Source organism: Panulirus ornatus, chromosome 21 (genome assembly GCF_036320965.1).
Source record: "Panulirus ornatus isolate Po-2019 chromosome 21, ASM3632096v1, whole genome shotgun sequence".
Taxonomy (NCBI): domain Eukaryota; kingdom Metazoa; phylum Arthropoda; class Malacostraca; order Decapoda; family Palinuridae; genus Panulirus; species Panulirus ornatus.
The window spans coordinates 30,705,574-30,719,767 of record NC_092244.1 but is presented as its reverse complement, the minus strand read 5'-3'; the positions used below and the strand labels follow the sequence as shown (position 1 = coordinate 30,719,767).

The following is a 14,194-nucleotide window of genomic DNA, read 5'->3' as shown; positions in this document are numbered from 1 at the left end:
GTATGAGATATTCTAATCTCTCACTTTCTCAAGCCCTTAGAATCCCATTCCCTTCTTTCAGATTGCCAACATGGATTTTGCAGTGCTAGGTATATTGGTAATCTTTCATATGTGACTCACCTCTGATCCTCTTTTCTCACAGATTTTGGTGAAATTGTCATTGTAGACCTTGAGATCTCCAGAGCATTTGACAAGATGTGGCATAAGTCTTTCCTTTCTAAACACCATTCCTTTGGTTTTACAGCTTCTTCTTGTTCTGTAATGCATAGTTTCCTCTCAGGTCATTCCATCATAATAGTCATTTTTAGAATGCCTTCTCCCTTTTACCCTATACGTAGTGGTGTTCCTTGGGTTTGTGGCTCATCACCTACCCTTTCTTTTCTCAGTAAATTATGTATTTTTCTCAGTGAATTGTCTATTTCTAACCTTATACACTCTTTTTCTGATGATTCCACTTATATTTTTCTGATGATTCCACTTATATACTTCAACTCGATTTCCTCCACCCATCCTTCTAATACTCATTCTCTTTCCTGTACTGATCATAGTGTCTCTCATTTCAGATCTGGGCAGCATTTTGGAGTATGGAAACAGTAACTACATGAAATTTGATAGTGTTGAAATGCAATTTTTCTGTGTCTCTTTATAAGAATCATTTATTTCCCTCTGATTAATTTCAGAATACCACAATTTATCACTCTAATGATATACACATGATGGGCATAACCATATCTTCCACTTTGTCCTGAAAACTCCCTTTAATCAACATCTCAAAGTTTGTTTCCCAAAATTCATATAGATGCTAAAATTTTTTCATTGTGAACTGCTGTTTCATATATACAAGTTTGTTTGTTTTTTAGAGAGAATAAGTGAGGAAAGATTGACAAAAAGGATGTATGTGTCAGAGGTGGAGGGAACGAGGAGAAGTGGAAGATCAAATTGGAGGTGGAAGGATGGAGTGAAAAAGATTTTGAGCCAGTGGGGCCTGAACATGCAGGAGGGTGAAAGGCGTGCAAGGAATAGAGTGAATTGTAACGATGTGGTATACCGGGGTTGACATGCTGTCAGTGGATTGAACCAGGGCTTGTGAAGTGTGTGGGGTAAACCATGGAAAGTTTTGTGGGGCATGGATGTGGAAAGGGAGCTGTGGTTTCGGTGCATTATACATGACAGCTAGAGATTGACTGTGAACGAATGTGGCCTCTGTTGTCTTTTCCTAGCGCTACCTCTCACACGTGTGGGGGGAGGGGGGTGTCATTTCATGTGTGGCAGGGTGGCAACAGGAATGAATGAAGGCAGCAGGTATGAATTATGTACATGTGTATATATGTATATGTCCCTGTATGTATATATATCTATACATTGAAATGTATAGGTATGTATATGTGTGTGTGTAGACGTGTATGTACATACATGTGTATGTGGGTGGGTTGGGTCATTCTTTTGTCCGTTTTCTTGCGCTACCTCGCTAATGCAGGAGACAGCGACAAAGTATAGTAAATGAATAAATATAGTAGAGATAAATGTGTGGAAGTCGAGAACATTATCTCTGAAAGCAAAAATGGGTATGTTTGAAGGAATAGTGGTTCCAACAATGTTGTATGGTTGCGAGGCGTGGGCTATGGATAGAGTTGTGCGCAGGAGGATGGATGTGCTGGAAATGAGATGTTTGAGGACAATGTGTGGTGTGAGGTGGTTTGATCGAGTGAGTAACGTAAGGGTAAGAGAGATGTGTGGAAATAAAAAGAGCGTGGTTGAGAGAGCAGAAGAGGGTGTTTTGAAGTGGTTTGGGCACATGGAGAGGATGAGTGAGGAAAGATTGACCAAGAGGATATATGTGTCGGAGGTGGAGGGAACAAGGAGAAGAGGGAGACCAAATTGGAGGTGGAAAGATGGAGTGAAAAAGATTTTGTGTGATCGGGGCCTGAACATGCAGGAGGGTGAAAGGAGGGCAAGGAATAGAGTGAATTGGAGCGATGTGGTATACCGGGGTTGACGTGCTGTCAGTGGATTGAATCAAGGCATGTGAAGCGTCTGGGGTAAGCTATGGAAAGCTGTGTAGGTATGTATATTTGCGTGTGTGGACGTATGTATATACATGTGTATGGGGGGGGGTTGGGCCATTTCTTTCGTCTGTTTCCTTGCGCTACCTCGCAAACGCGGGAGACAGCGACAAAGTATAATAAAATATAAAATAAATAAATATGGAATACTGCTAACACATCTGGGGTGGCGCTCATCTTCCTCCTCTCATTTGACTGGTACGGAATCAAAATGCATCACCTTTCTTCGGGCTTCCCTTTCCATATGTCATGATGTACATAATTGCTTCCTCTATATTTCATAGATATTATTTTGGTCATTTTTCTTGTGACTTGTGTAATTGTCTGCATGTGTTCCAGTCCCTGTGTTTGGACCCAGTATGTGTTTGGGTGCCACTTCTAGCAGGTTCTGTGTGAAAACTGGCCACTCGAGGATTGGCTGTTAATATTGCCTTCTTCCCTGGAACAACTAAGCTGTGGAATTTGCTTCCCTGTTTTGTCTTTCCCTTTTTGTGCAACCTTTCTTCCCTTAAGACTCAGGTCTATAAACTCTTGCAGAGCCCTGATTAATTTTTTTTTTCATCTGAGATGACCTTGATTGGGGCTTGTTTTGCCCTTGCCATATAGGTAAATAAAAAAAACTAACATGCCAAAGCCTCTAGCATCCCACTGCAGAGGATATGCAGTTTGGTATACTTTATTGAACCACCACCCAATGTTTTCACTTGTTCATCTGACTAGTTTGGATGGTGTCTTCCTGGTTCCTGCCCTTGTCAGCATTTGATTAGTATCCTATTCAGTTATTTTTGGTTACAAATCTCTGTAAATCTTCACTCTTTAAAAGTGATATTCTGCCAGGAGACATTGCTAGCATCAGCTGTCCACATTGGCATCACCAGCCACGATATGGTAGTTATAAGTATCTCTCTCTCTCTCTCTCTCTCTCTCTCTCTCTCTCTCTCTCTCTCTCTCTCTCTGTCTCAACCAGAATGTGTTTTGTGTGTCTTATGCACTTTTAGAAGCATTGCTGGAATTCCATCTGGCCCTGGTGCTGAATTCTTTTTTAAGTTGATCAGTTACTTCAGCAATTTCTTGATATAGTTATATCTTTAAATGCATGCTCATCATATTCTCTAGATATATCATTTTCAGTTCCATCATTCTGTCTTGTTCTAAATATTGATTTATGTTGGTAAAGCAACATTTGGCAGATTCTTTTTGTCATTTATATAACTATGGCCTTCTTTGAAGGGCGTACTCTTGAATTTTTTTTTTGTTCTTTTCTTTGTTCATTTATGCAGATAGAATATTTGAATTTGAATCCATGCTTTGGATCATTTATCTATCTTTCTTTGATGTATGTGATTTCATTATTTTCATTTCAGCATTCATATTTTTTCATCCAGTTATTCTATTCTGTTTCTGCATGTTGTATTATTTTTTCTAACATTTTCTTCCTTTCATGTCCATTGTTTTTTGTCCCTCTGATCTTTCTGTTTATTATTATATTTTTCATTATGTGTTACTAATTTTGTATTCATTTGAATAATATATTGGTTGGAGATTGCTGTGGTTTTTTTTATAAGGGGAATTACTACTGTTGAAAATTTCCTTCCATATTGTGTTATCCATTTGATGATTTACATTTTTCATTTTATTTAACTTGTTAGGGTAGAAATTGAATTTGTTTGTAATGCTCTCCTTACGTCTTCATTGACTTCACTCTCAGTGTCCTTGTCTGTATCTGCTGTATAGTTATCTTGCTCTTCTCATGGTATAATCAGAGGATATGTGGACCAGTTGTTTGCATGTACAGAATTTGTTTGAAAAATGTTTAGAGGCATTTGTACATATTTAAGGACTTAGAATGGTCTTGTGGAGGTTTTTACAAATAGATGTGGAGGAGAGCTATTAAGTGCAGTAATGGGAGGTTAGTAAAATTATGAAATGGAAAAGATAAGACAAGGGAAAGTATTTACAAATTTTTGAGAAAGTGAAAAATTTGTCTTTTGAAATGAGCCAGGTCATAGTTATTGGGAAAGACATGAAAAGGTAGAGGGTTCCAAAGCTTTAATGTGTAGGGAAAGTAGCAGGTATCAGAACAACCTACCCTTGAGTTGCCGATGGCCACACAATAATCATGTGATGCAGCTTGCTGAGTATTGCATGGTCTAGCTGGTGATGGGGGCACACAAGCAGCCAGCTCTTGGGTGTAAAAACCAAATTGATACATACAGAAGAGGGAAAGTGTACAAACATTGCAGTGTAGGGTAAGGGGGTCAAGATTGGAATTAGCCTAGGACAGTTTATAAGTTGGACTGCTTTCAACTCAACTGTGTCAAGTAAGGATACAGAGCTAGGACCAGCCCTAAATGTGAGAGCAGTACTCCACACAAGGACGAATCAGTCCCATGTATGAATGGAGCAGTTGTTCAGAAGAGAAGTTTCAACATCTGAAGAGAACACCCAGTTTCTTAGAAGCAGACAGGAATGGTTGACCCATGGATTGGATGAAGTAGTATACTTGGAGGAAAAGGTGATAAATACTTCCAGTTCCACAAGAATAACTTCTATGTGTTTGGTGGAGACAGAAGTGTCACCTCATAAGAGACAGTAATTTACCCAAGGAAAGTCAGAAAAGAAGTTTCATAAGCTATTCCAGTCAGCTTTGTTCAGGTGCCAATATTTGCACTTAAGAAGGGGCTGCTGGAGGGGCAGGTGCCATTAGAATAGATACATATATGAGAGTGTGATCAGATGAGCCAATTGGAGGTGAGATTGTTTATTTACAGCGAGATGGACTAGTGGTGAAAAACAAATCCAAAATATTAGGAGAGTGGTCAAAACAGGTAGGTGTATGAGTAGCCTGGGAGATAATTTGCTCTAAATCATTGAAAAAGGAAAACATGAGAGTTTTGATCCCTCCATCATCCGTATAGGAGGAATTCAACCACTCCCTGTGGTGAATGTTGAAATCCCTGAGGTAGAGGATCTCGGCTTGTGAGTGAGAGGATGTCACAGTCTCATGGCAGGAGTTTAGATAATCAAAGAAGAATATAGAATATGTAGAATTAGGGGAGCAATAGGGAAAAACAGTGGACAAGTGTGGTAGTAAGGAGTCAGACTTTGAGCCACACAACATAGTTTGGAGACTCAGGGTCCTTGAGGCATGCAACAGGTGTGTTTATGTTGCTGATGATACAGCAATGGGAACAGCTTTGGGTGAAAACTACAAAAGTTGGTGCATGAGTTTGTGAGAATGCATGAAAGGAGTAAGTTGATGGTAAATGTGAGTAAAAGCAAGGTTATGAAGTTAAGCAGAGCAGAGGGACATGGTAGTTGGAGTGTGGGTTTGAATGGAGAAATTGTCAAGGAAGTGAAGTACTTTGAATACCTAGGAGCAGATGTGGCAATGAATATAATCATAGAATGAGTCATAGGCAGGATGAGAGCAAAGGATTGGAAAGCATTAAAGAATGTGTGGAAAGAGATTTTGTTATCTGGGAGGGCAAAAAATGGATATGTTTGATGTAGTCCCAACAATGTTGTATGGTTTAAGACGTGGGCTATTGAAAAGAGTGTGTAGAGGAGGATGGATATGTTGGAAATGAAATGTTTGAGGTCAGTATATGGTAGGTGGTTTGATTGAATAAGTAATAAAAGGCTAAGGTGAGAGTTGTAGTAATAAGAAAAGTGTGGTTGAGAGAGCTGAAGAGATGTGCTGAAATGGCTTGGATATGTAGAGAGAAAAGGTTGACAAACAGAATATAAGTGTCAGAAGTGGAGGGAACAAGAACATGAGAAGACTGTACTGGAGATGGAAGGATGAAGTGAAGAATATTTTGATCAGTTGGGACCTGAACATACAGAAGGGTGAAAAGCATGCACAGGATAGATTGAATTAGATGGATGTGGCATACATGGAGTGACATGCAGTCATTGGACTGAACCAGGGCATATGAAACAGCTAGAAGAAACTGTGGAAAGGTCTGTGGGGCCTGGTTATGAATAGGGGGCTGTGGTTTTGGTGCATTACTTGACAGCTAGGAAATGGATTTGTGGTGGTTTAAGTGAATTAAAGCAATCAGAAAAGCGAAGTGGAACAAGAAGTAAGATTCACATAAGATAGTATTGTACCATATGTGGCATGGCTCTTAAAATAGGTAATGATATGTAGTGTATTGTAAAAGTGAGGAGAGGGAAGGATGCTGGTAATACTCTGGAGTCAAGCCCTGGTTAGTGCATTGCCAAAATCTGTACAGGTAACAGAAGTCAGATGTTACCAGACTCCTCCTGCTCAAGGTCACACTGCTAATGAAAAGTCATCTTTGGTGCGGCTGTATCACTGGGAGTCTAGTTTAGTCTGAGAACTTTTTCCTCCAAAGGAGTCTATATTTCCCTGCTGCTGGAAGTAGCACATCCTTGAGCTACAATAGCTCATAGAGAGGATCTGGGTAGCACTAGTGCTCTTTCCTAGAAACTGGTTGTTGAGTAATCATATATGAAATTATGGAAGGCAACAATGAAAGCATGTTCTGGACCAGAGTCCTGATAGTACCAACAAAACATCCTCACCATAGGTGCATTTAAATTTGGGTAGGTGGTAAACCTACAGCTACCCACAGTAAGTCTTAGTCCACATGAATCACTCCATGTAGATTATAAGAAGTTAATGATAAAAAGATATCATGACTATCTTGTAATTGATTAAATTTTATTTTCCAGGAAGTATGCCATGTGATATACAAGTTGGGGAGCTTGTGTGTGTATTTTTGTTTGGAGATGGACTTTGGTATCGTGCTGAGATAATTAATGTTCACTCAGATTATGTCACTGTGGACTTAGTTGATTTTGGGAATTCAGAGACCATCCTTAAAAAGAATATTAGAGGATTCACCTCTGACTTCATGGAGTTACCAAGTATCTGCATCAGAGTCAAATTAACAGGAATATCAAAGGAAAATGTAGAAGCTAGGAGGAATATGCAGGCATTAGTCAAATCTCAGTTGACATTAAACATGTATTCTCGAAGAGAAACTCATATGGAGTTTGATCTTTTTGACCCACAAAGAAAGGTGTTTCTCAATGATGAACTGTGCTGTTTTAGTGGAAGAAAAACTGCAGATCTTGAGAAAGTACAGAAAGGAGAAACAGGAGTGGCTTCCCCCTGTACATCTGATCTAGTACAAGAAAGCAAGGATCCATCCAGTATATCTTCACCCGTTATAGATGCCATTATATCACCATCCTCCAAAGAGCCATACAAGGATCCTTCCAGCATATCTTCACCATCTGTAGAAAACGTAAAATCACCACCCCTAAAGAAGCCACATCCCACTCTTGGATCTTCTACCACATTGCATGTATCCTCTCCATTGCTGTTATCTACTGCAGGACAGTCATCTACAACAGTGGATTCAACAAACAAAGTGGAGTCAGTCATGCCTGTGGAAATGCTGACATCTGATCAGTCAACCACTGCAGAACAGCGGGTGTCAACAAAACCCCCATTTGTGGATGAAAAACAAATTTCTTCAGTATCTTCAATTACCTCAGCATCTCCAGTGCCATTGGCAAGCCCAAACCAAGATTGTGCCTGTGACCTTATTTCAGATGATAGTAAGACTTCCATTATTACACAAGATACAACCACAGCACTAATCTCGCCGACTACTGAATGTTCAGTAACATCTCAGAAATGTACAGGTTAGTGCTTTTTCATGTGTCATAATATTTGGTTAATGGTTTTATTTGACTCAGGCAATTGTAAGAATACCTATCCTGTAATTGTTTTTGATTAGAATGTCTTGCAGATTCTCATACTATATGAACTTAATTAACATTTTCCATTCCACTGTCTTCTGGCTCCCAAACCAAACTTCTCATTCTCATTCTTTGTGATCACCCTTGTTAAGTTGTACATACAGGTTTCTAAAAGAAACAGGAGAGAAGGTCCAACTTTTATGTTATTTTTTATTTTTTTTTATTATACTTTGTCGCTGTCTCCCGCGTTTGCGAGGTAGCGCAAGGAAACAGACGAAAGAAATGGCCCAACCCCCCCCCCCATACACATGTATATACATACGTCCACACACGCAAATATACATACCTACACAGCTTTCCATGGTTTACCCCAGACGCTTCACATGCCTTGATTCAATCCACTGACAGCACGTCAACCCCGATATACCACATCGCTCCAATTCACTCTATTCCTTGCCCTCCTTTCACCCTCCTGCATGTTCAGGCCCCGATCACACAAAATCTTTTTCACTCCATCTTTCCACCTCCAATTTGGTCTCCCTCTTCTCCTCGTTCCCTCCACCTCTGACACATATATCCTCTTGGTCAATCTTTCCTCACTCATTCTCTCCATGTGCCCAAACCACTTCAAAACACCCTCTTCTGCTCTCTCAACCACGCTCTTTTTATTTCCACACATCTCTCTTACCCTTACGTTACTCACTCGATCAAACCACCTCACACCACACATTGTCCTCAAACATCTCATTTCCAGCACATCCATCCTCCTGCGCACAACTCTATCCATAGCCCACGCCTCGCAACCATACAACATTGTTGGAACCACTATTCCTTCAAACATACCCATTTTTGCTTTCCGAGATAATGTTCTCGACTTCCACACATTCTTCAAGGCCCCCAGAATTTTCGCCCCCTCCCCCACCCTATGATCCACTTCCGCTTCCATGGTTCCATCCGCTGCCAGATCCACTCCCAGATATCTAAAACACTTCACTTCCTCCAGTTTTTCTCCATTCAAACTCACCTCCCATTTGACTTAACCCTCAACCCTACTGTACCTAATAACCTTGCTCTTATTCACATTTACTCTTAACTTTCTTCTTCCACACACTTTACCAAACTCAGTCACCAGCTTCTGCAGTTTCTCACATAAATCAGCCACCAGCGCTGTATCATCAGCGAACAACAACTGACTCACTTCCCAAGCTCTCTCATCCCCAACAGACTTCATACTTGCCCCTCTTTCCAAAACTCTTGCATTTACCTCCCTAACAACCCCATCCATAAACAAATTAAACAACCATGGAGACATCACACACCCCTGCCGCAAACCTACATTCACTGAGAACCAATCACTTTCCTCTCTTCCTACACGTACACATGCCTTACATCCTCGATAAAAACTTTTCACTGCTTCTAACAACTTGCCTCCCACACCATATATTCTTAATACCTTCCACAGAGCATCTCTATCAACTCTATCATATGCCTTCTCCAGATCCATAAATGCTACATACAAATCCATTTGCTTTTCTAAGTATTTCTCACATACATTCTTCAAAGCAAACACCTGATCCACACATCCTCTACCACTTCTGAAACCACACTGCTCTTCCCCAATCTGATGCTCTGTACATGCCTTCACCCTCTCAATCAATACCCTCCCATATAATTTACCAGGAATACTCAACAAACTTATACCTCTGTAATTTGAGCACTCACTCTTATCCCCTTTTATGTGTTACCATTAAATTAGTTCTCATTTGCACCAGGCGGATTTAATGTATGCGTACATCTTTTGCAGGAATGAATTTTGATAAACTCAGATTCCCTAGCCTAAGTCCCACAGGCTGGTAGAAGGGCAGGGATGCTGTTTTGTTGTTAATGGAAACATTTTAGACTTCATTTAAGAGAAATTATTGAGTAAGCAGCACACTATCTTCTAAGAGCCTAGTGATACTGCTTATGAAGAATCCCTTTCATGTTTCCCATCCTTGGCTTTTACTCATTATATTGTTAATACTGTTATCACCCTCAAACTTTATCAGCCTTTCTTTCCTGCCTTTTTCACTTCTCTTTACCTCACTCATATACTTTTTCACCTTTCTTTCCACATGTCCATTCCATCTGTATGTCCCATTTTAGATTTTGTAAACCACTTTCACACTGTATTCCATGTAATCCTCAAAAAAAGTAATTTTTTTTTTTTTTTTCTTAAAGTAAATCTCAGAAATCTGTCTGAACTACTGAGATTCCTGTCACTCTTCTTGTATAAACATTTCATATATTGGATGAGATTAAATGTTTCCTTATAGTAGACTACTACACTTCAGACTTGCCTTCTTCCCTTGCATATTTTTTAGTTCTCCAGGCACTTTCTACCTTTCATTATTGTTCTGTACCTCAGTATCACTTCCTCCATCTCCATTCAGCATGCACCCTATACTGTGAACCATGTTCATTCTCCAATCATCTTACACCATTTCCAACTTGTTTCTTGCCTTTTTTATCAATGATTTTATGTCAATAAGTTTATTCCATTCTTTGCTCCAAATTCAGATCTGCATTTTTTCTTCCTTCCTCATTTGCTCAACTTTAACTACAAAATCATCAATAGATATACATAGACAGTATGCCATAGTAGGAAAGGTGAAGTCAGTTTAATAACCTCTAAAACCCATTTATTTCTGATTTTTATCTGTCTATACCTTTGACACCTCTTCCCTTTGGGAAAATTCTCAAGGGGGTAGCCACGGCAAAAGAATCTCCATAACTGATAAACTACATTTTTTTTTATTCTGAGGTTCATTTAGTTGTGTGATTTCCCACATTGATTCTATTTACGTGTTTACCTTACAAATATAACAGTGACAAAACACATGATCCAATTTGTACTAAACCACCAACTTCCCAACTCACTCTTAAACTTAAACCCTCTATACATGCAACCCTCAGAAACCACACCCCTAGACAATCACTGCAACACTACAAACACTGTTTCAACATATCCCAAGACTCTTTATGTTTGTGGTGGAGCTGCCATAAAGAAGACACTGATCACTTAGATGCACTCACATCACATTTATGACTCATTGTCCCAACTGGTGTACATGGCCAGCTTTCTGAATGGTACAGGAGCCATATAAGGATAGAGGGGTCTCCTGGGGCAAGAAGTAAGCAGTAAGTAGAACACCTTGGTATTGAGGGACTTGAATAGGTAACACTTTCATGTTTCATTACTTCCTTTGCTCTCACCTTTTTCCACTCTGCACTCAGTCTCTCCTGGTACTTCCTCACTCAAGTCTCCTTCCCAAGCTCACTTACTTTCACCAATCTCTTCACCCCAACATTCTCTCTTCTTTTCTGAAAACCTCTACAAATCCTCACCTTCGCCTCCACAAGATAATGATCAGACATCCCTCCAGTGGCACCTCTCAGCACATTAACATCCAAAAGTCTCTCTTTCAAGCACCTATCAATTAACACATAATCCAATAACGCTCTCTGGCCGTCTCTCCTACTTACATATGTATACTTATGTATATCTCTTTTTTTAAAACAGGTATTCCCAATCACCAGTCCTTTTTCAGCACACAAATCTACAAGCTCTTCACCATTCCCTTTTACAACACTGAACACCCCATGTACACCAATTATTCCCTCAACTGCCACATTACTCACCTTTGCATTCAAATCACCCATCACTATAACCTGGTCTCGTGCATCAAAACTGCTAACACACTCTCAGCTGTTCCCAAAACACTAGCCTTTCATGATCTTTCTTCTCATGCCCAGGTGCACAGGCACCAATAATCACCCATCTCTCTCCATCCACTTTCAGTTTTACCCATATCAATCTAGAGTTTACTTTCTTACACACTATCACATACTCCCACAACTCCTGCTTCAGGAGTAGTGCTACTCCTTCCCTTACTCTTGTCTTCTCACCAACTCCTGACTTTACTTCCAAAACATTCCCAAACCACTCTTCCCCTTTACCCTTGAGCTTCATTCTACTCAGAGCCAAAACATCCAGGTTCCTTTCCTCAAACATACTACCTATCTCTCCTTTTTTCTCATCTTGGTTACATCCACACACATTTAGACACCCCAATCTGAGCCTTCGAGGAGGATGAGTACTCCCCGCATGACTTCTTCTCCTGTTTCCCCGTTTTGAAAGTTAAGATACAAGGAGGGGAGGGTTTCTAGCCCCCCACTCCCATCCCCTTTAGTCGCCTTCTACGACATGTGGGGAATGCATGGGAAGTATTCTTTCTCCCCTATCCCCAGGGATAATATATATATGTGTATATATATATATATATATATATATATATATATATATATATATATATATATATATATAATTTTTTATCCCTGGGATAGGGGAGAACGAAAACTTCCCACAGATTCCCTGCATGTTGAAGAAGGTGACTAAAGGGGGCAGGGGCTGGGGATTGGAAACCCTCCCCTTCTTACATCTCAATTTCTAAAAGAGGAAACAGAAGGAGGAGTCAAGAAGGGAATGCTCATCCTCCTCGAAGGCTCAGACTGGGGTGTCTGAATGTGTTTGGATGTAACCAAAATGAAAAGAAAGGAGAGATAGGTAGTATGTTTGAGGAAAGAAACCTGGATGTTCTCAATCTGAGTGAAACAAATTTCAAGGATAGAGGGGAAGAATGGTTTGGAAATGTCTTGTGAGTAAAGTCAAGGGTTGGTGAGAGGACAAGAGCTAAGGAATGAGTAACACTGCTGAAGCAGTTGTGGGAGTGTGTGGTAGAGTGTAAGAAAATAAATTCTGGATTGATGTGGTTAAAACTGGAAATTGATTGCGAGAGATTGGTGATTATTGATGCTTTTGCACCTGGTCTTGAGAAGAAAGATCATAAGATTCAAGTGTTTTGGGGGCAGCTAAGTTAGTGAGTCAGCAGTTTTGGTGCTCGATACTGGGTATTAGCGATGGATGATTTGAATGTGAAGGTGTGTATTGTGGCAGTTGAGGGTATGTCTGGTGTGCATAGGTAATTCAGTGGTGTGAATAGAAATGGTGAAGAGCTTGTGGATTTGTGTGTTGAAAAAAGACTGGTGATTGGAAATACTTGGTTTAAAAAGAGATATACACAAGTATACGTATGCAATTATAGAGATGGTCTGTTGGCATTATTGGATTACATATTAATTGATAGGCATGTAAAAGAGAAACTTTTAGATGTAAATATTCAGAGAAGGGCATTTGATGGGATGTCTGATCACTCTCTTGTGGAGGTGAGGATGAAAATACTTTGTATCTGTATATTATTATTATTATTATTCCCTCCACCACACATCCCTATCTATAGGCCATGCCTCGCAACCATATAACATTGTTGGAACCACTATTACTTTAAACATAGCCATTTTTACTCTCTGATATAACGTTCTTGCCTTCCACACATTCTTCAATGCTCCCAAAACCTTATCCCCCTCCCCAACCCTGTGACTCGCTTCCACTTTCATGGTTCCATCCGCTGCCAAATCCACTCCCAGATATCTAAAACACTTCTTCCTCCAGTTTTTCTCCATTCAAACTTACCCTCTAATTAACTTGTCCCTCAACCCTCTTAAACCTAATGACCTTGCTCTTATTCACATTTACTCTCAGCTTTCTTCTTTCACACATTTTACCAAACTCAGTCACCACCTTCTGCAGTTTCTCTCCCAGATTAGCCACCAGTGCTGTATCATCAGCAAACACCAACTGACTCACTTCCCAAGCCCTCTCATTCACAGTAGACTGCATACTTGCCCCCTCTCTCCAAAACTCTTGCATTCACCTCCCTAACAACCCCATCCATAAACAAATTAAACAACCATGGAGACATCACGCAACCCTGTCGCAAACCGACATTCACTGGGAACCAATCACTATCCTCTCTTCCTACTCGTACACATGCCTTACATCCTTGATAAAAACTTTTCACTGCTTTTAGCAACTTACCTCCTGCACCATATACTCTTAATACCTTCCACAAAGCATCTCTATCAACTCTATCATATTCCTTCTCCATATCCATAAATGCTACATACAAATCCCTTTGTTTTTCTAAGTATTTCTCACATACATTATTCAAAGCTAACACCTGATCCACACATCCTCTACCACTTCTGAAACCACACTGCTCTTCCCTAGTCTGATGCTCTGTACATGCTTTTGCCCTCTGAATCAATACCCTCCCATATAATTTCCCAGGAATGCTCTACAAACTTATACCTCTGTAATTTGAACACTCACCTTTATCCCCTTTGCCTTTGTACAATGGCATTATGCATGCATTCTGCCAATCCTCAGGCACTTCACCATGAACCATACATACATTGAATATCCTCACCAACCAGTCAACAACACAGTC

The 14,194-nt window shown here is 40.1% G+C and overlaps 1 protein-coding gene across 4 annotated transcripts in view; it reads left to right on the top strand.

Annotated features, from left to right (window-relative positions):
• LOC139756439 (uncharacterized) overlaps positions 1-14,194 on the top strand; it is a 58,265-nt gene that overhangs the window by 25,525 nt on the left and 18,546 nt on the right. For all 4 annotated transcript variants that reach the window (XR_011714341.1, XR_011714342.1, XR_011714340.1 and 1 more), the window contains exon 11: positions 6,768-7,748. Coding sequence is in view for 1 of the 4 variants with exons in the window: in XM_071675881.1 (XP_071531982.1) it covers positions 6,768-7,748 (981 nt within the window). In the remaining 3 variants the exon portion in view is untranslated. The remainder of the gene's footprint in view (positions 1-6,767; positions 7,749-14,194) is intronic.